The sequence below is a fragment of the Typha angustifolia genome, chromosome 14 (genome assembly GCF_048772165.1).
Source record: "Typha angustifolia cultivar Huaian chromosome 14, ASM4877216v1, whole genome shotgun sequence".
Taxonomy (NCBI): Eukaryota; Viridiplantae; Streptophyta; class Magnoliopsida; order Poales; family Typhaceae; genus Typha; species Typha angustifolia.
Genome location: NC_133252.1, coordinates 578,506 through 598,640, shown reverse-complemented (window position 1 = coordinate 598,640; position 20,135 = coordinate 578,506). Strand labels below are relative to the sequence as shown.

Sequence of the window (20,135 nt, the reverse complement as noted above, 5' to 3'; positions counted from 1 at the left end):
ATACGTAGAAAATTAGTGAATTTTGAAGGGTGTACATGTAAATAATAAATTTTAGAAGGATATACGTGCAAAAAAAAATGTGATTTAGGACATCCTAGTCAATGATGGAATTTTAGTTTTATTTTTTAATACGTATCATCATCATCATCGTAGAAAAATGTGTAAAAATAAAATAAAATAAACTAATTTATCTTTGTTAATTGGGTTCTATTGGGCTTGGCTTTGAGAGCCCATTGAAGCCCATTTACCTCGAGGAGTAATCGAGAACTACCCCCTTTACCCCCATCTACCGGTCAAAATTCTAAGACCAGTCGCCATTTTCTAAAGCCGTCCTCACTCCGAGAACCCAACGACCGGTAGAAGACGTTCACCTCTCTGTTTCTCTCTCTCTCTCCTTCCCCAATTCTGGCCAAATTGCCACCAAAACCCTAAATCCCATCTCAAAAACCCTAATCCCTCTTCTCCTCTTGTCCACCCTCGTCTTCCTCTTCTCTCTACCATGGATCCCGATCCCAAGCAATCTCCATGCGGCGACGATTCCGCTGATCCGAACCGTAACTCTGTTTCCGTTCTTGAGACGGATCCGTCAGAACAAACTGAAGTGGATGGGATGAATTATTTGACTTTGGATGAATCGAGCAATGCGGACGGCGAGCGAGAACATGTGAGCAATGGATCGTTGCACGGGGATTGTTATGGAACCAATGAGATCGTAACTGAGGAGGAGGAGGAGGGAATTGCACCAGATCCCAGTTCGTCTCACGGTGTTGGGCGTGGGGAGACCTGGGAGCAGGATGGAGAGGGTTTTGGTAGCCCTAGTAGTAGTGGATATGCTGGAGAGAGGGGGAGTAGTGTCGCGTCGAGTGGGATCGAAGAGGTTGATGATGGACGATCTTTGTCTGATCGTTCGAGTCCTGGGAAACAGCATCTTGATGAGGTGGGTCTTAGGATTTTTTTTTTAGGGTCTCTGGAATTCGTTAATTTCTTTGCGATTTGCAATGTGGTACGCAATTTAAGTTTTAATTGTAAAAGAGGAGTGCAGTTTTGGTGCTTTATGATCGGAAAAGATTGATGTATGTATCTATAGGTAGCAAATTCAAGTTTAGTATCACTCAAAAGTGTCAAAGAGATAAATTGGTTTACGGTGAACTAGAGTTTTCAACCATGCAATAAATGTAACAAATAAATTTGTTGATAGGTAACGGCTTTCATGCACTGGACATATAACGAATCGTGAACCTTGACCTTCGAGGTCAAGGATTAGTAAAGCTACTTTAACTATGTACAATTTGTGGAAATACGGAATCAATTTGTCAATGTCAACTATAGGCTTGTTGTTCACTACCTAATCTCAAGCACAGGTTTGTTGCCATTGTCTATCATCATATATTTTGTTTTTCTGATCTTGCAAATTAAGGTAGTGTCCTTGTGCCATTTAAGGTAGTTTGAATGCAGGGAACTAGCTACACTGTCCTCCACCCAGATAAATACATAGATTTGTCAATTGGATCAATGATAGTCTGATCAAAGAACAGTAAAATTAAAACTTTCAGAGACCCAGACAGATGAAGCAATATAAATATCTGTTACATTAATGATATTTTCAGAGGATCTTCATGAGGTTGCTGCTAGTTGCATGAGCATATGTCGCAACTGGTATGGCAAAAAATTCTTCACCTGTCCGCTAGTATATATGTCTCTTTGCATACAGCCTACCTGATTTTATTTCCTGTTATATCTTTTCACCAACTTAATGTAAGTCTCACGGCTTGTCTCTAAACTGATCTTGTCTCCTATTGGAATTTGGCACCAACTTTGCATTTTTATAAATCTTTTGTCTTCCAAACTTAGACTCATTCTGTAGCAGACTCCATACTGTTGAGATATGTATCTTTCTATCTTTTCTTTTTATCTGTGCATATGAAAAGTATGTTTAGGAAAGCACATGCATACAAACTAAGCAGACACTTAGTCATATGCATATATATGTACACTCATGTTATCAAGTTGGCTTTCTGCTGGTCATAAGTACTTGGATCTCTAACTGATGTACAGGATGATGCTTCAGCTTCATGGAGAAAGCGGAAGAAGCACTTTTTTATTTTGAGTCACTCTGGCAAACCAATCTATTCCAGGTACCCCTTAGATGTAGTTGTCTATCCATTTGGTTTGGCCTTGATTGATATGAATTAAGAACAAAATGGCTGGTCAGAAAGAAGCAAAGGATTCTTTTTAGGATATTTTTTTTCAAGTTCAATTTATGGCATCTTTACATCTTTTGCACTTTCAGGTATGGAGATGAACATAAATTAGCAGGATTTTCAGCAACATTGCAAGCTATTATTTCCTTTGTTGAGAATAGGTATGCCATGTTACTTCCTTAATGCCTATTCATGAGCAAGTTTTATCACATTTCCACACTAGGGAACCTATTACTGCTCTGCACTGTGTTAAAAATGTTTCCTATCATATGTTCAGTGGGGATCGTATCAAATTTGTCAGATCTGGCAAACATCAGGTCAGCTAGATTTTTTTTTCATAAGTTATTCGATCAGATATTGCTTACATTACTAATTTGTTCATGAGTTATAGTATCTAATTTTTTCGGAAATCTTTGGCATAGAATATCTCGGTTACTCTCTGTCAGTTTATGTATGTTTTCCTTATTACTGCTAAAATGTCTAACTTGAATCATTCAGTGTGACAGAGTTAAGTTGACAGGAAAGGGTGTGATTTATGTAGTATTATATTATTCTTTTACGAGCTATTTGTGAAATTGTACTTTCAGGTAATATTTATGGTGAAAGGTCCAATATATTTAGTTTGCATAAGCTGTACAGAAGAGCCATATGAAGCATTAAAGGGACAGTTAGAGCTCATATATGGTCAGGTACTTTGATAACTGTATTTCTATCAGCGTATTACAAACTTAATTAGCCATAGGCATTAATTTTCTCCTTGTATGCTTGTGTACAATTTGTTCTCCATGACATCCGATGTAACCATTTTCTTTCTGATTTATTGTCTTTACATGATGACATGGTTGCAGATGCTACTTATCTTGACAAAGTCAGTTAATAGGTGCTTTGAGAAGAATCCAAAATTTGATATGACTTCCTTGCTTGGAGGAACAGATATTGTTTTCTCTGCTCTCATACATGCCTTCAGCTGGTATGCTTCTTCACAAATTATTAAGGGTAGATAAGTACTATAAATTTGCAATATTATGTTTATTTTTGACTCACCTTACTTTTTCTTAGAAAACTACTTCAGTTTAGCATTCCGATAATCACATTAACTTCATGAATTTTCATCATTTAGGTTTTCAAGTAAATGTAAATGTTTTTTACAAAGGATGCACAATCAAGTTGACTTTATGTTGCAATATACAAGGATATAAGAAAAATTCATGATATGCAGTAGTTGCACTTTCCAAAGCAATTTTTTCCATCACAATGAAAGGTGCAACTGTGTAATCTGGATAGGTGCAAAGTTGCAGTTGTTTTTCCTAATGGATTAAAATAGGTCAAGCATATCTGAGTAGATGTTATAACGATTAGTGAATTATGCAAAAGAAGCCACAATACAATGACATAATTTTTTTGACATGTTACCAACTGACATTTGTTCCCTTTTCTCAAGGAATCCTGCCACGTTTCTTCATGCATATACATGCCTTCCTCTTGCTTATGCAACAAGACAAGCAGCTGGTGCCATTTTGCAAGATGTTGCTGATTCTGGAGTTCTGTTTGCAATATTAATGTGCAAGCACAAGGTTTCTCTGATTTTTCTTATTGGTTATCAAGATGAATGAGCCGTCGAGAAATTTATCTCAAGATTTTGTGCATTTGAAGTGTTTGAGCAGATATGTCCTGCAAAATAGTTATTGTCTCATGATAACATCCAATATCTGAACACATGGATAATAACATGAACAGTTGCACTTGGCATTTGAATGATCATCTGCATATGCATACTAGGACATGCAAAATCTCTAATCTGGTCTCTGTACCTGCATTGGCTTCTTCATTTTATCATAAGTTCATAACAAAAAGACTAGTGATTTACAAGCTGTAAGACAATTCTTTGGAAGTTGAGGAATAACTGTTGGTTTTATATGGATGCACTTGTTTCGATGGTTCAATGAGTTCTCATAATGGATTAGTTGGTATCAGCTTGTGCTGCTGCCATATGGTTGATGTTTCTTCAGTTCTTGATCTATGTTTTAAGTCAATAGAAGACTGAGTGGGAATGCCCCAATAGGTGTATATTCTCTTATCTGCATCTTCCATATCTTTAAAAAACCTTTCTTTCCTACATGACAATATATACGCTAACCTTTACACCTTAAAACTATTACTTGCCATTTTTTTCTTGGGATAGCTATAAAACCATTGCAATGACATAAAGTGGTTTATTCTGCTTGTCTGTCGTTTCCATCAGTTGGTTCTATTGGTTTTCATCCCTTTTACATGTTTCTGCCTACAAAACTGTTTCTTGAACCTGCAGGTAATTAGCCTTGTTGGAGCACAAAAGGCATCTCTTCATCCTGATGATATGCTCCTACTTGCCAATTTCATATTGTCTTCTGAATCATTTAGGTAATACTAACCTTTTCTATTAAGTTTAAGAGAAATATATCAAAAACACCCTATGTTTTGCTTTTATTATCACTAACATCCTACCGTATGGATATTTACGATTGAACCCTGGATTTTGTTTTTAATGTCTCCAAAATACCATGCCGTTAGTTTTCTTAATTATAGTTGTAGAATGACCTTAATACCCTTGAGTAAGTTTTTGAAGGTTAATGTATAGATAAAAGAGGGACTAAATCTTAAACTAAAAGTGAGGGGTATTTTTGGTATTTTAAAATATTATTTTCAAAAGCAAAGGAATATTCTTTATCTCGTTAGCTGTTTTGTAGGTTAAAATTAATTAAGGGCGCTTTCAAGACATTAAAATTAAAATGTAAGGGTCAAATAATAAATATCCACACATTAGGGTGTAGATAATAATAAAAGTAAAACGTAGGGTGTTTTTGATAAATTCCTAAGTTGAATAACTTTTAGAAAATCTATTAGCTGTAAGAAATTAAGAATTGAAATATTCATATGGAGTAGTATATTTGTAACAAGGACCATATTGAAACTGTGTATTATAGTGTGGAGCCTAATATGATCATGACCTGTCCATCTATTTTGATGCTATTTGTTGTTTGATGGGGACAAAAGGAGAATGTAGTAATCAATAAGTTTACGAAGATTAAAGTTAAACAAGTAAGATTCTTACTGTATTGGCAGAATCAATAGAGATTGTGAACCAGGATATAGAAGAATTTGAATTGCATGTGCACTTCAATGATCATTTTATTAGAGAGCAGCATATAATTAAATATATATTGTTTTCTCCTGTATTGATTGATGTTTTGTGGCTGAAGACATATAATGGCATTTATAAAGTTACGGAATGTTTTAGTCTTTAAGAATCTCAGAATGATGTTCAATGAGTTTTGAAAAGGCCATCTTCTTACATGTGTGTGTTCTCTATGCAGGACTTCTGAATCATTCTCACCAATATGCCTACCAAGATATAACTCCATGGCATTTCTTTATGCTTATGTTCATTTTCTTGATGTGAGTAGACATGCATCAATAATACCTCAATACACTGGTATCTTATTTATTGAGTCTTGTGGGAAGACTTGTATAAGGAAATATCTTGCTCTGTAAATAGATATACAGATTGTTCCCAATAGTAGGCTATCCATTGTCTAATGCTGACAGAGGCTATCATCAACTCATTCTTTTGCAGGTGGATACGTACTTAACATTGATCACTACCAGTTCGGATGCCTTCTACCATCTAAAAGAGTGCGAGTAAGTGGTTACAAGCTGATTAAGATTCCACTAATTGTATTTTAGCATAGCATTCAATGATGCATGTGACAATCACCAGAGGGTTTTTTTATTATAATTTTTACCCAAATATGGATTAATTTCTCTTCTACTAAATGATATTTAGGAACCAAATTGAAAATGTACTTTTGAAGTCAAATGTTCTCGCTGAAGTTCAGAAATCCATGTTTGACGGTGGTTTGCGTGTTGAGGATCTTCCTGTTGATTCTTCTCTTCAATTTGGATCACTGTCTCCTCAATTAGGTGTGGACCAAATGACTTCTGGATCATTGCCTCCTAGCATAGGCATTGGTGGCCCTGCTGGACTTTGGCATTTCATATATAAGAGTATCTTCCTTGACCAGTATGTATCATCGGAGTTCTCCTCTCCCATAAGCACTGCTAGTCAACAGAAAAGGTACTGCTGGTGCCTGGTGGTCATAAGATAGACTTAAATCATTTTTCTCTAGCTTTTTACCTGATACAATTACTCATTTGCAGGTTGTATAGGGCATATCAGAAATTATATGTTTCCATGCATGATAAAGGAACTGGCCCACACAAAACACAGTTTAGAAGAGATGAAGATTATGGTGAGTCATGTAGCAAGAATTCAGTTTCCATCTCAAAATTGATAGATCTATTTGCTTGTAAGATCTGTCTTTGTTACTAGTGCTATAAGAATTTGAAAGTTAAAGTTGAGGCTGATTAATAGTTGGTGGATAACATGATGTTATTTGATTTGACATGATATGGTATAATACTTTTAAAAACTTGAGAGTTGTTTTGCCTCATGCTCATTGTTAGTGTCATCTAAAGCTCCTAGACGCTTGACATGCTCACTTTATGCCTCCACTTTGATAGACACTGGTATCATGCACTGAAACAGTGTATTGTATGCTGCCACACAGTGTTTATATCAGCTTGGGGTGTTAACTTATGTACTTGAGAAGAAGAGAGATTATATGCACACTTGATATTCCTAGGTAATTAAGATTCAACTTGTTATTATTATGATTGCAAATTGTAAAGCAAGTATGGGACAAAAATAAATGTGGACGAAGAATAGATAATATCAAAACATTTTATCACAATGGTAGGCCTATCTTTGGTGTTGATGCACTGCTGACAAGCTTGTATCCTCTGGCTTCGTCATATTTAAAATTCTGTAGAGTGTAGACCACTTTCAACAGAATAATTTTTTATTATCGATGCTTCATGTGAGTATCTGTTATCGTGAAAATTTGTGACCAGTGCTGACAAGCTCGATAGCTCATTGGATGTATTTGAGATAACAGGGAATTTATATCTGATATTTTCTTGCTTTTAGGATTGTTTTGTTGAGAATTACTTATTCCTCCTTGTAAGAAACAGAAATCTTTGCAAAGCCTACTTTGTTAAATGAAGGACCATGTTAAGAGTTAGAAATGATTTTGGGATATGCTTGATAGTAAGAAATGTTGTTGGGCATATAGGTCATTACTTTTCATGTCTTATGTTATGTTTATTGTATTACTCCTACTGGTTACTACATCTGTGAATTCAAGGACTTGGCCCGCTGTCTCCAGTGATCACTTTTATCAGAAGTCACTTTTATTTACCTTTTGTCCATTGAACAAATTTGGTCGGTATAAACTGTGCATTCCTTATCCATGCCCTTTTCTCATACACCAGAGCTTTCTCTTATTGTTCTAGCTGAGTTGTTTTTCTCCTTATTCTAAGTTCATTCATCACTAACTGAAAATTCTTGTGTTGCCAGTTCTACTATGCTGGATAACTCAAGATTTTGAACTCTACGCAGCATTTGATCCACTTGCTGACAAGGTATTGCCCCCTTAAATTTTCAACTGTGTTTTCCTGTCCCAAATGTTTGTCTTATTAGTGACCTTACGGCAGCCGCAAAATTGGCCTTTCCACATCCTTCTCCTTGTCATCACAAGCCTGGTAGAATATGCTCATTTGGTTCCTTTTATCAGCCTGACAGAAGATTAGATCTGATTCTAATGGCAGAATCTTATAATTTCTGCCCATTTGACTCAGATTGTTCCCGCAACTCAAAAATGCCAGTTATATTATTGAGTGAAAGCGTCAAATATTGATTTACTATAAAAATTTGAGACCTGACAGGCTCTATATCTACAGGCTCTGGCGATAAAGATATGCAACAGAGTCTGCCAGTGGGTGAGAGATTTGGAAAATGAGATATTCTTGTTGGGAGCAAGCCCCTTTTCCTGGTGATCCTTTATCCTGTGTGTGCACTCTTGTATTTTGGTACCCATTTTACAAAATTTTCCATAATCTATTCTTTTTTTATGAGATACAAGTCTCAGGTCATTGTGATCAGTATATGAGATGAGGTTCCTTTTGTAATTCTCTTTAAATGGTTCGCAAAACTCTGTAAATGTTCTTCATATTATATATTATCCTCTTCCACAGTAAGCATCGTTCGATAAGGTTCCCTTTGTAATTCAATGAATGGTTTGCAAAGCTCTGTAAACTTTCCTTCATATTATATATTATATCCTCTTTCACAGCAAGCATTGTACTGAAGCATCTCGGAAGCAAAAGCAGGGTCGATTTGTCATTCTTGTTTTGTGCATGTAACCAGAGAAAATCACATTAGTATCTGAAAAACATGACAGAATATAACTTCCAAGGTCTTCACACACACACAGCAGTGTGTACATAGGCAACATAAATGCATTTGGATTTTCATGTTTTAACAACAGCTTATCGCTCTTTGCATTTTTGTCATCACAGAAATAAAAATATCCATTTTTTCAGTCAAGCACAACTGAGCACAAGGTTCCATGATGCAGTATGGGCATATATACTTATAGTACATGTCAGGATATGCATCCAAATCACCCTTTGTGCATTCTAATAATTAGTACCTGAATGAAGAGCCATACCCAAGATTCAAGTCTTGGTAGCTGGCCTCACCAATCCCAGTCCAGTACCACTCCCCAAATGTTTGAAATCAGTGGCCTCCAAATGGTTGTCATGTCCAGCAAATCCAGTACCTCCTTTCTCCAAGGGAACTAAATTCCGCTCCTTGCATGCCTTATTGCACGCCAAACAAACCTTGTCTGTAGCTACAAACTTATCGGAACACTTCTTGCAGAAAACGTGACCGCAAGTGCTTATAACCACAAGCGATAGTGTGTTTGTAAGGGTAACCTTGCAGCTGGGGCATATATAGTTGGTCTCAAGAGACTTGGGTTTTTTCTGGTTGCTACTGTCTTCAGTGAAGTAGATTGGAAAGAGGGTTTTTAGCTTGAGCTTCTCATTTCCTTCTGGACAAGTCGTTTCTGTAGATGGGGCATCTACTTTAGCAGGCGCTTCAGGGGTAGCTGATGGAAGCCAAAATGCTTTCATGTTGCGAAGGGCTTCCTCTTCATAGGAAGTTACCTTTACACTGTTTGCTCCATGAAAATTATTCTTGTCATGCATGCTGCTCCGATCATGGTACTGGGGAATAGCTCCATGGTTCTGCTGATCGAAAGCATCTAACTCTCGAGCTTTTTGCACAATGAACTTTTCTTCTTCCTCCTCTCTCTCTTGCTTTTGTTGAGCAGCATGGGCAGCAAGCTTCCTGTGATATTAAGAAAACAGACTAGGTAAACAGAATAATAGGAAGGCGTTATAGTCTGTTATAAGCCCAAAACCAACAATATCAAGCACTTCGAAAAAAAGAAATTGAGCTCCTGCATGTGGTCCAAATTGAAGAAAATAAAATTGATACAACAAATCATTTTCCTGTATTCCCAATTTTCCCCCAAAATGTCATGTCCTCTAGACCAAGGACTATATCATGCCACCCATGGTACCACATTTGTTCATTGACAGCGTTGTGTAGACTGCAGTGGCATTTCATGCTCCAGTACCATGCCTTGCTCGAAGATTGGCATCAGGTCAACTGTAAGATAAGCTAACACAACGTGGGGAATTTGCATTTCCTATATAGTGTATGAAAGAAAATCCAGACACCAATATTAACGCTAGGGGCACAAGAAACTAAAATACCACCTTGACAAAAGGAAGAAAGCAATCAAATAAAGAATGGATGAAAGCATAGATGCTAAGAGAAACTCTTGTGCCACATCCAATGGCATGAGATATATGCCAATAATCATAAATCCACAAGGAAAATTGCAGCACTAAAAAAACCTACACAAAACACTAAAAAGAGGGAAGTTCAACAGTGCACTTTGAGAATAAGTAAAACATCTTTGCCAATGCTAAGGTTCACTTCCACATGGTCTCATATATGAATCACCCCTAGTTGATAATGGCTAAGCTTCATGTCAGGATCACCGCATCGATCAAAGAAGCTCTTAATTTAGCATGCACTGATTGTATGTAAAATTACTAAGACACAAGGACTACATAGAGAGACAAAAAAAAAAAAAAAACTTGCTATGGAGGTTGATAAGAAACTCCTCCAATGATAAAATAATTTTTTTGCAAAGTATTCTAGCTTCATAGCAACATCAATTTACAGGGGGAATGGTATGCATTGTCATCTTCTTCAAATTAGGTATGTATAAATTATAAAAGAAGATAAGCAAGAAAATATTAGCAAAACACAGAATCCTGATAATTTAATTAAACTTGAGACTCACTTGTGTTTTCCAAAAAGGAAGAAAATAGCATGAGTAGAGCATATGTATTGGATGAACTATCACCTGTGATAGATCAAACATATTATCAATATGAAGTGTCCTAACGCGTAATAACAAGTTAGAATTTTGCAATATTGTTCATCTAAATAGAAGGAAATACAATTCAAACGAATAATCATGACTAAGAAATGCTAACCTTCTAATAGTAATTTTATCCGCGTTTACTTATACCCACAAATGTTAAATTCTGATAAGAAATTCTCTGCTATTACTGCATGAAATAAGTTATACCAACTTGCAAAGAGAACTATAAAATGAGTCAACATCTTTGAAGGAGAACCAGAAAACAATGTGGGAATTCCAGGGAAGAGATTCTTGTCATAAATTGTGGCAACTTTCAGAGTGACTCTACCAAAATTAGAGGAGTCGTAGGTTAGAATGCTTTGATAACTTTCACAGTGACTATGGTCTTCCTCGATGATTTATAATCTAAAGACATCTGTTGGTATCTCTAGATAGATTGTCTGATTGGAAGAGCCCCCAGAGCCCTCCCGAAAGTGAAATGCATTTGGCAAGTCCACTCCCGCCACCTACAACTGCTCAGAACCACCACTCCGCTGTATACCCCTTCTCGTTCTCTCATATCATTCTCTACCACTCATACTTACAATCTCTCACGTTATTTGCTACCCTCGCTTCCTTCTCCTCTAAGTTTTATGCTGTAGGGAAGGGGCATAAGAGAGAAGAGGGAAAGTCTACTTTCCCTTAACTTCTCAATCTCCATTTAGAATTTTCCTTAACCTCAAAATTATGCACAAGAGCAGAGCAGAAGGGCACGTTCAACCAGATTAAATTAGGTCAAAACAATTACTATCCTTCATCATTCCAAATTTAAATCATATTCGGACTTGTCAACCAAATCTAACACAGATCGAAACCCTACCTCTTGATGTCCTTCTTCTGAGCGAGGAGGCACTCGAGGATGCATTCTTTACAAAAGACATGCCCCTTTTGGCAGCAAAGCGGATCTATAAATGGCTTAAGGCAAAGGCAGCAAGCATCGAAGGGTTTGATCGAGTCCTTCCCCAGCCGCTCACGCTGCGTTCCATACCCTAGCTTACGCTTCTCCTCGTACGTGAAGAAGGCGAGGTCATTGTTGTTCTTCGAGTGCCTCTGCGGCATCCTTCACCTCCTCTCCCCCGCCTCTCGACCGATCGAAGTCGAAACCCTAGATCCAAGGAGCAAGCAAGAAGACGAAGGCGGTATCCGTATCGCCAGTAATGCGAGGAGGAAGGTGACAGTATATAGGATACTTAAACGTGTACTATCCGAATCCGACCCGATATTAGCACGGCCTTATCGGTCCAGCTCCCCCCATCTACCCGCTCGATCCGAATCCGGCCCAGTTGCCGATTCTCATATGAAATAGTTCGGATTGTGCTTTAAGATCCAAACCCATATATATATATAAATTTATGGTGAATAACCAAGTCAACTTTATTAAAAAAAAAAAGAATCACAATAGATATATAATTAGTCTAAATCAAGAAGATTCATCAAATATAATCTTAATGTTTTATGAAAAAAAATTGAATTCATAATCTCTGCATTATAATTATAAGAAAAAACTTTATTCAGCTCAGAAAAAGAATACAACCAGATGCATCTCCTCACCTTCCTCGGCTCAAACATTTTAAACATTGAGAAGGACACAAGCATGTGAGGGGGGAAAAGTAAAAGAGATATTGACTAAATTCTAGATATCAGATCTAGTAGTGTTGCATTGACAATATTGAAATTTTCAATAGATAAATAGTGCTAAATATACCTATAATTTAGATTTTTTTTTTAAAAAAAAAAGCTATTTTCCTCGCCTGAATATTTCCATCCGAAGTTAATAAGAAAATATGCAGATATATTTTTATTTAATTTAAATAAAGTTATCCAAAATATATATATATATATATATATATTTAACCTTTTTCTTATATGCAATCTTTAGTAGGATTCATGAGCTCTCATCGGCTCTCTCTTTCTGAATCTCTCTCTTGGAAATGGAGCCTTCTGCTTTAACACTAGTCTGCAGCATCACCACCACCATCACCACGCCTCCCAAAGCTCTCCCACTGCTACCAAGAACGCCACTTCCAACCTCTCCCAGGAAGCCTCTTTCCCTGTACTTGTCTCCTCTCCATTGCCCCATCTCTGACCACTACAAGACCCACCTCTCTCTCCCTCTCTCTTCTACTTTCCAATCTTCCCCTGAGCAAATCTAAGCCCATCACTCCAATCCAATCCAAACCCACGAATCCTGACATGGGTCTCGCCAAGACCTGCTTCCTAGTTCTTCTCCTGCACCGCGTTCTCCTGCTTCGGCTTCTCTCGGGAGCATTTCTACCCAAAGATAGGTTTTTTATCAACTGTGGAGGAGTCGCGGATGTATCACTCGGGGATGGGAGAGTCTTTGAGCCGGATGGTTCAGGTGATTCTTCTTCTTTTAGCTTTTCGCCCGTTACCCGTGAGGTGGTTCGCACCAACTCCACTAATCTCTATGGAAGTGCTCGGGTTTTTACTGAGGCAGTGGAGTATAAATTTCGAATTGGGCGAATGGGTAGACATTTCTTGAGGCTACATTTCTATCCCATGAATAATGAGTTGAAATCTGCAGTTTTTTCAGTTGTAGCAAATGGGTTTACCTTACTTGACAGGTTTTCTTGCACGGAGTGGGCTATTAGTTCATCTGTTCATTATAAAGAGTACATAATGGTATTGGGTCTGGATTCAAAGCCATTCACTTTGAGGATCTCTCCTTCAAATGGTTCCATTGCATTCATCAACGCAATCGAGGTTATATCAATTCCGGATGGCTTGTATCCGGCCTCAGCCGGAGTTGTTCCTCCAGGACCTGATGTTGAAATATCTAACCATTTAGCATTTGAGACAGTCTATAGGATTAATGCTGGCGGTCCAGTTATTGACTCCAAAAATGACACTTTTTGGAGGGTTTGGGAGACTGACAGGCCATTCTTGATCAATTCTGCATCAGCTCACACTGTTTCCACCAACCCAGATACCATTAGATTCCCACCTGGAGTTCCACCCTATACTGCACCAAATTTGGTTTATGCCACTGTGCAAGAAATGGCAGATGCTAATGTTGGTAACCAGAAGTTTAACATCTCCTGGGTGTTTAAAGTTGATTCTGATTCTCGATATCTAGTCCGGTTGCATTTTTGTGATTTTATGAATACTTCAGCAAGTAATCTTTTGTTTAATGTCTACATTAACAATCAATCTGCCCTGAGCTCATTTGATATATCAAGCAAGACTGAACTGTCGACTGCTTATTTTGTGGATTTCGTTGTGAATGTTCAGATGGGATCAGACAGAATTTTGGTTCAAGTAGGGCCGCCCCAGATGACAAATGTACCACCTAATGCTATTCTTAATGGAATTGAGATTATGAAGCTCAGCAATCCTGAATATCATTTTGGTGCATTTCATAGCGTGAACAATCTTAACGTCAGGGAACCGAAGGAGAATAAGAAGTTAGCATTTGTAATAGTGTCAATTCTTGTGGGAATGACACTTCTGGGTTTCATTGTGGTGGTGCTAGTACTGTACTTTAGGTGTCAAAAGAAGGCAAATAACCCTGCATTAAGCTTGTTACCGTCCTCTGTTGGTCATACTCAGACTGGTCATTCAGAAACAAAAGTGTCTGTCCGTAGCTATCCTTCGTCAGGGCCTTTTCTAGGTTTAGGCCAGTTGTTGGCATTCTCAGATATTCGACAGGCTACTAAAAACTTTGATGAGGGCTTGGTTATTGGTGTTGGTGGCTTTGGCAAGGTATACAAGGGAGTGCTAGAGAATGGCGTTGTGGTGGCAGTGAAACGGGGAAACCCTCAGTCTCAGCAAGGCTTGGTGGAGTTTAGGACAGAAATAGAAATGTTATCCAAGCTACGCCACCGCCACCTAGTTTCTCTCATAGGATACTGCCATGAGCCCAATGAGATGGTGCTAGTCTATGAGTTTATGGCAGGGGGTCCGCTTCGGAGACATTTGTATGACTCAGACCTCCCAACCCTCTCTTGGAAGCAAAGACTGGATATCTGCATTGGAGCTGCTAAAGGTCTGCATTACCTCCACACAGGAGCTGCTGAGACTATCATTCACCGAGATGTTAAAACAACAAACATTCTCCTTGATGAGAATTTAACTGCTAAGGTAGCTGATTTTGGTTTGTCCAAGTCAGGTCCAGCTTTGGACCAGACACACGTGAGTACTGCAGTGAAGGGAAGTTTTGGCTACCTTGATCCTGAGTATTACAGAAGGCAGAGATTGACAGACAAGTCAGATGTGTATTCTTTTGGGGTTGTCCTGTTAGAGGTTTTATGTGCTAGACCTGCAATCAATCCGTCACTTCCTAGAGATCAAGTAAACATAGTGGAGTGGGCATTAAACTGGCAGAAGCGTAGTGAATTAGAGAGGATAGTTGATCCTAATTTGGTGGGTACTGTCAGCATTAATTCTCTGAGGAAATTTGGTGAAACGGCAGAGAAGTGCTTGGCAGAGTATGGCATTGAGAGGCCAACAATGGGTGATGTGTTGTGGAACTTGGAATACGCTCTTCAACTGCAAGAGTCATTTACAGGAGCGGTTTGTGATGGAAGTAGCACACATTGTGTCCAGGCCCTTCCTGAATGGATTCCACTAATGGAGATTATAGACAATGATACATTAAGTGCTGTCAGTGAGGGGACTGATGCAACAACAACTAGGGTGTTCTCACAATTAATAGATCCAAGGGGAAGATAGGAAGTTAATAGGGGTAAGCTGATACCTCTCTACTACTCAGTTTTGTAGAAAATAGCTGATGATCAAGCACCCAATGAATTATTAGATAGATCAGATTCTCATAAATCTCTCTGCCATCCGCTTCTGGAATCAACTTTGCTTTTATATAGACTTTGACTTCATTTGATAGTTCATTTACTTTTTAGCTTGAGCATAAATAAAGCCTGATAGAAGTATTATGCTGTTTTTGTGGTTACATAAAAGAGCTTGACTAACTCTGACAATTCATCTATATCGTTCACAACAAGCATAAGACTCATTGGCTGGGAAATACTAATGATGTATATTCAGATGCAATCACCCAAGATAACTCTCAATCCAATATTAGAGAAATTCTCCCTTTTTATGTACTTTGCAACTAAGTTATATCTCTTCATTATGCCTTAAACTTGGAATATATATGTATATACAGTTTCAAACCTACTTAATATGGAAGTATCTTTAGTTTTTTCTCCATATCCTCATCAATCATGATGATGTTAAGCACCTCTAGTTTTGTTCTATGCAACATTTACACAAAAATATTGTCAGCATATTAGTTTTTGGTTACCCTCTAGTTTTTCTTTTCTACATGAATCCAATACCATATATCCTACTAAATGGTGTTAGGCTACTGACTGTGGTCTGAAAACTGTTTCACTAGGATGATCAGTCAGTGGAAAAGGAATTTTTAGATGAAATCATAAGCATTTTTATGATTAGTAAGCAAGACTGATGTGCTTTAGTTCTCGTAGGGGAATATTCTTTTTTGTTTGTTTCTTATGTCAGTCGAGAAAGTATACATGTCCTGGTACTTTTTTGCTTATTACTCCTGCGAAATTATCAGATACTGTAGAAGGATGTGAAGCAGTTCAAAGTGGAACAGCATAGAAATCTGTAATACACTAATGCATAATCAGGGAAGATAAAAGAATCAAGATACAGTTGGGGACTGCAGTATTCATCTGCTACCTTTCCTTTTGCGCTAACTGTTCCAAAATAGAAATGATGAAGGTGTGCTGCAAATCATAAATCAACAACAATGTTCTATATCCTTTGCATTGGAAAGAATTGCAAATGGAACTTAAATATGATCTTTGTTGGCAACTGCTAGAAAGAGAGAAAGCTACAACAGAGAAAAAAAGCAAAAAAGAAGGAAAAATCAGACCTTGTCCACTTCCACAGGGTTAAACACTTGATACATTGGGAAACTGAAAATTGGTGAAGCAGGAGTTTGACCTCCATTTTTATCCCTCATGAGCTTGAAAGTTGGAGTTCTGGAAGGCATCGACACACGATGAGCTGTAAATGGTTGCAGAGGTGGAGAATTGTGCTATCTTGGAAGTTGTCTGGCCACTGTGTGTCTACAGCAGCTTGCTTGCCTCTGTAATAATTTTCAGTACTGCATTGCAAGTTGATCAATTGGAGAACAAGCATGATTTTATTTACCAATGTTTAATGAGGATATCATTGAAACAATATCCAAGAAACAATAAGAGAAAAGATCATCAGAAGAAGCATAAGATTGGTGATTTGGACCTTCAAATAAGCTGCCAGATAATGTTACACCGATGCTCCAGATAAGCTGTGCTTTACTTGTATGCCTTCTTTTATTTGGACTATCTTTTTTCTTCATTCAGTTCTTGCTTGAATCGATCCCTCAGAGTAACTGCATCTTTTTTGCATTGCGTCTGTCAATAATATTATTAGTCTTCCCTCTTCTCTTACGCAGCATTTTTTTTTATTTTTGTTCTTGCATGTCTTGCACAGTGTCCTAATAATATGCTAATAGAGGATTATTAGTCTTGCACAGTGGATGTCAACCATCTTGAAAATTATTTTCTAATTTATGCTCAAATGGTACTAGTTCAGGTTGTAGTAAATTCGTACAAGCTAAGCTGCAGATAATCCTGTCTGACAGTAACCCAAATGAAGGATCACTTGTCAAAAGTTGTTTTGGATGATGTGTTCTCTATCTATAAAGATACATATCTTTGCAGATAAAGGTTCTAAAGGATCAATGGTGGTGCATGAAAGATCTGTATTTGCACAAGCTTTTAATCCATGAGATAAGTTCTAGTGACATGAATTTATTAAAACCTATGGTGCATACGCATGCATGAAATTTCTGCGACCCACTTGGGCATATAACAGGAGGATATAATACTTTATCATGCTGTCACAAATCAATCCACTAAGCTTAGAACATTAAGGGAAATGTTGCAGCAGACAAAGTTCTTAGATTTGGAATAAGATATGCATCATTTCCTTAAAGAGGTAGGGAGGTGTTGATATTGTGTCACAACTGTCACATACTCTTTTCACTGATGCATTCTATTATATTGATGTTATGCTAAATGATTGCAATATTAGTTTGTACTTACCAAAAGGAAATTTTCAGAGCTAAAAGAATCAAACAAAAATAAGTTAATGAGAAAAAGGAAAAGCATAAGTTATCATAGAAGGATTCTGTTTTCTTTTCTTCTTTTTCTTTTTTTCCTTCTCATAACAATATTACATGTTGAATGTTCATAACCATTTCCATGTACTCATGCTATTTGATTACAGCCTATTAACGCATCAAGCACGTGCATTTACCGTTCGATTAGGACAAGATATGCTGATGGAGCATGTAATTATTTTTATCAGAAGATAATGCTAAAGAAATTAGAATAGGACAACAACATCAAAAACTATTGCTAGGTTTGTGGTCCTTAATTAAAGTCAAAGCAGACCACTTCCTTGTCACCAACTTTCTACTTCTTTTTAATTGCCTTATCACAACCACTACTTACTTCATTCCAATCTACATGATTCATAAGACTACTACTGTGCTAACCAACAGATTTACTTCATCCTTTTCTTTTGCTAGGTCTCATTTCATGGCAGACCACCAATCCTATCACTGAAATTATCAAGAGAAGAGAAAAAAGAAGAAGAAGAAGAAAAAGAATACCTACACTCCCACTAATTCTCTCCCCTTTTCTAAAGCCAAATCATGGGAGAAAAAGAGGAGAGTGATAGTACCATAGTTTTTGTATTTCTATGACAAGAAAGTTTTTGTGTTCCCTTTAGAAGACAATATTATAACAAATATCTTAGTTAAGCACAAGCTTAGTTCTCTTTTGATTAGGCTCATAGGTGTACCATGTCTGAGAATCTGATGGAGTGGTCTGAAATTAATTCTTTTTGTTAGACAAAGATATGGTTGTACCTAGAAACAGACTGATTCATTAGACAGAGATACTTTGATTCTGCTCAGGAAGAGAACCAGAGGAGATGATAATTACAGTCCTAAACATGTTACATTACTCTAAAACAAGATACTTCAAAGCAAGACATGATATGATCTCTGTCATACTCTAGAACTACACATGTAGATAGATGTACAAAGACAGGGAACTGTCTCTATGTATCATATAGTTTGCATCACTTAACTCGACGGTGGCCTTCTCTTTAAGTACAAGTAATAATTATAGACATGGGTAGAAAGGTAAGGAGCTTCCCAGTGCCATGATTTTTGTTGCTAGAGCTTGGCAGGTCAGGATTAGTAAGCAATCTTGTACTCTTCTTCATCCATCCCCCACAAGGATGGGTAGTCCCACATAGGAGAAGGCATTGAAGGGCATGAAATGTTGCAACTGCTCAACTCTGTGACAGTCTCAGTTGCAGCAATCTCATTCCAGAGCTGATCCATAGGGTACACCTTGATCTCCCCCTCCCCCTCTCCCTCTCCCTCTCCCTCTCCTCTATTGCTGCTGCTCTCGCACTCATTACTCGACGACGTTGTCGAGCCTGAGGACGAGGGCGAGGAGCTCCTCTTCCTCTCCTGCGCCTTCTTTCTCATGTGGGTCCTCCAGTAGTTCTTGATCTCGTTGTCGGTGCGACCGGGGAGGCTTCGCGCGATCTGAGACCATCTGAAACGAACAAACAAACAAACGGAAAGAATAAAATCAACCGTTCTCTATCAACTTAAAAGCTTACAGAGCTATGAGTATGGATGGATGGATGGATGGGGAGGGATCGAACCTATTCCCGTGCAAGGCATGGAGCTGGAGGACGAGTTGCTCTTCTTGGGGAGTCATGCGGCCACGTTTGAGACCAGGATGGAGGTAGTTGACCCAACGAAGACGGCAGCTCTTGCCTGTTCTATTGAGACCTGCGAGGAGAAGTTAAGAAGGCAATGCAAAGAGAGAGAGGTTAAGGTTAAAGGATAAGTCTCCGGATATGAATTAAGTTCATATCCGGATATTTTATTCCCCCGCCACCGCTCAAACCTGAGACCTTTGCTAAGAAATCCCAACGACGTTCACCGAACAACCCCACAAACCGTACCAGTTGGAGATCTTCTTGCTCGCTCCACTGCCCTTTGCGGATCTCTGCTTCCTTTGTAGCAACCATCACCAAGAGATTCAGTTGTGTTCTTCTCCCCCTCCCTTTTGATTTTGATCTCCTCTGCTGCCTGCTTGGAGAAAAGAAAGAAGAAAGAAAGAAAGAAAACTAGTAAATTTGGCTACCACTTTTGTGCTGGCCTTTCTGCCCACTGCTTGCATTTTATAGGCACCACAACAGTGGGCTGGGGATGTCATGTTTAAGTTTAATCCTTTTTTTTCCTTCTTTTCTTAATAGAAAGCGGTCTGATCCTTCTTTCCGTAATAAATAGGTTGGATAATTAGACTAACCCCCTATAAAAGACGGCTACAACTTATCTAAAATATATAGATATAACACTCGGATGAAAAAATATTACTCGTAATGTTCACCGAAGAATTCTAACCGA

General features: G+C 38.0%; 4 protein-coding genes across 6 annotated transcripts; 2 read left to right on the top strand and 2 right to left on the bottom strand.

The window, feature by feature from the left end:
- The first annotated feature begins 307 nt into the window (after window positions 1-307).
- Window positions 308-8,336, top strand: LOC140775412 (vacuolar fusion protein MON1 homolog). The gene is made up of 14 exons (XM_073118688.1): window positions 308-937; window positions 2,056-2,135; window positions 2,291-2,362; window positions 2,479-2,518; window positions 2,789-2,890; window positions 3,050-3,171; window positions 3,643-3,775; window positions 4,510-4,601; window positions 5,555-5,636; window positions 5,815-5,879; window positions 6,025-6,315; window positions 6,399-6,490; window positions 7,657-7,721; window positions 8,040-8,336. Exons 1-14 carry the CDS (start codon window positions 500-502, stop codon window positions 8,133-8,135), a joined length of 1,770 nt encoding a protein of 589 aa, XP_072974789.1. The 5' UTR covers window positions 308-499; the 3' UTR covers window positions 8,136-8,336.
- Window positions 8,337-8,538: 202 nt separating this feature from the next.
- LOC140775413 (E3 ubiquitin-protein ligase CSU1) lies at window positions 8,539-11,810 on the bottom strand. Its single transcript, XM_073118689.1, has 2 exons — window positions 11,466-11,810; window positions 8,539-9,492 (listed from the first exon to the last, which is right to left on the bottom strand). The coding sequence occupies exons 1-2, from the start codon at window positions 11,702-11,704 to the stop codon at window positions 8,817-8,819; spliced, it is 915 nt and encodes a 304-aa protein (XP_072974790.1). The 5' UTR covers window positions 11,705-11,810; the 3' UTR covers window positions 8,539-8,816.
- A 712-nt stretch (window positions 11,811-12,522) lies between these two features.
- Window positions 12,523-18,461, top strand: LOC140776268 (receptor-like protein kinase THESEUS 1). Of its 2 annotated transcripts, XM_073119916.1 has the most exons (3): window positions 12,523-15,350; window positions 16,203-16,953; window positions 18,228-18,461. In XM_073119916.1, exon 1 carries the CDS (start codon window positions 12,839-12,841, stop codon window positions 15,335-15,337), a length of 2,499 nt encoding a protein of 832 aa, XP_072976017.1. In that variant the 5' UTR covers window positions 12,523-12,838; the 3' UTR covers window positions 15,338-15,350; window positions 16,203-16,953; window positions 18,228-18,461. The 2 variants fall into 2 exon arrangements, with proteins under 2 accessions (XP_072976017.1, XP_072976016.1); XM_073119915.1 differs by having other exon boundaries at window positions 12,523-16,953.
- Window positions 18,462-18,581: 120 nt separating this feature from the next.
- LOC140776269 (transcription factor MYB59-like) lies at window positions 18,582-19,893 on the bottom strand. Of its 2 annotated transcripts, none has more exons than XM_073119917.1 (3): window positions 19,633-19,893; window positions 19,385-19,514; window positions 18,582-19,272 (listed from the first exon to the last, which is right to left on the bottom strand). In XM_073119917.1, the coding sequence occupies exons 1-3, from the start codon at window positions 19,754-19,756 to the stop codon at window positions 18,903-18,905; spliced, it is 624 nt and encodes a 207-aa protein (XP_072976018.1). In that variant the 5' UTR covers window positions 19,757-19,893; the 3' UTR covers window positions 18,582-18,902. The 2 variants fall into 2 exon arrangements, with proteins under 2 accessions (XP_072976018.1, XP_072976019.1); XM_073119918.1 differs by having other exon boundaries at window positions 19,691-19,868.
- Window positions 19,894-20,135: the final 242 nt, after the last annotated feature.

Bases quoted from the DNA above. Each gene is read 5' to 3' on its own strand.
- LOC140775413 (XM_073118689.1), bottom strand. From the start codon at position 11,704: ATGCCGCAGAGGCACTCGAAGAACAACAATGACCTCGCCTTCTTCACG. The intron at 9,493-11,465 runs GTAGGGTTTCGA...TTAATATCACAG, and splicing joins CAGAAGAAGGACATCAAGAG to GAAGCTTGCTGCCCATGCTG.
- LOC140775412 (XM_073118688.1), top strand. From the start codon at position 500: ATGGATCCCGATCCCAAGCAATCTCCATGCGGCGACGATTCCGCTGAT. The intron at 2,136-2,290 runs GTACCCCTTAGA...TTGCACTTTCAG, and splicing joins GGCAAACCAATCTATTCCAG to GTATGGAGATGAACATAAAT. The intron at 5,637-5,814 runs GTGAGTAGACAT...ATTCTTTTGCAG, and splicing joins CTTATGTTCATTTTCTTGAT to GTGGATACGTACTTAACATT.
- LOC140776268 (XM_073119916.1), top strand. From the start codon at position 12,839: ATGGGTCTCGCCAAGACCTGCTTCCTAGTTCTTCTCCTGCACCGCGTT.
- LOC140776269 (XM_073119917.1), bottom strand. From the start codon at position 19,756: ATGGTTGCTACAAAGGAAGCAGAGATCCGCAAAGGGCAGTGGAGCGAG. The intron at 19,515-19,632 runs GTTTGAGCGGTG...TTCTCCTCGCAG, and splicing joins TTTCTTAGCAAAGGTCTCAG to GTCTCAATAGAACAGGCAAG. The intron at 19,273-19,384 runs GTTCGATCCCTC...TGTTCGTTTCAG, and splicing joins CATGCCTTGCACGGGAATAG to ATGGTCTCAGATCGCGCGAA.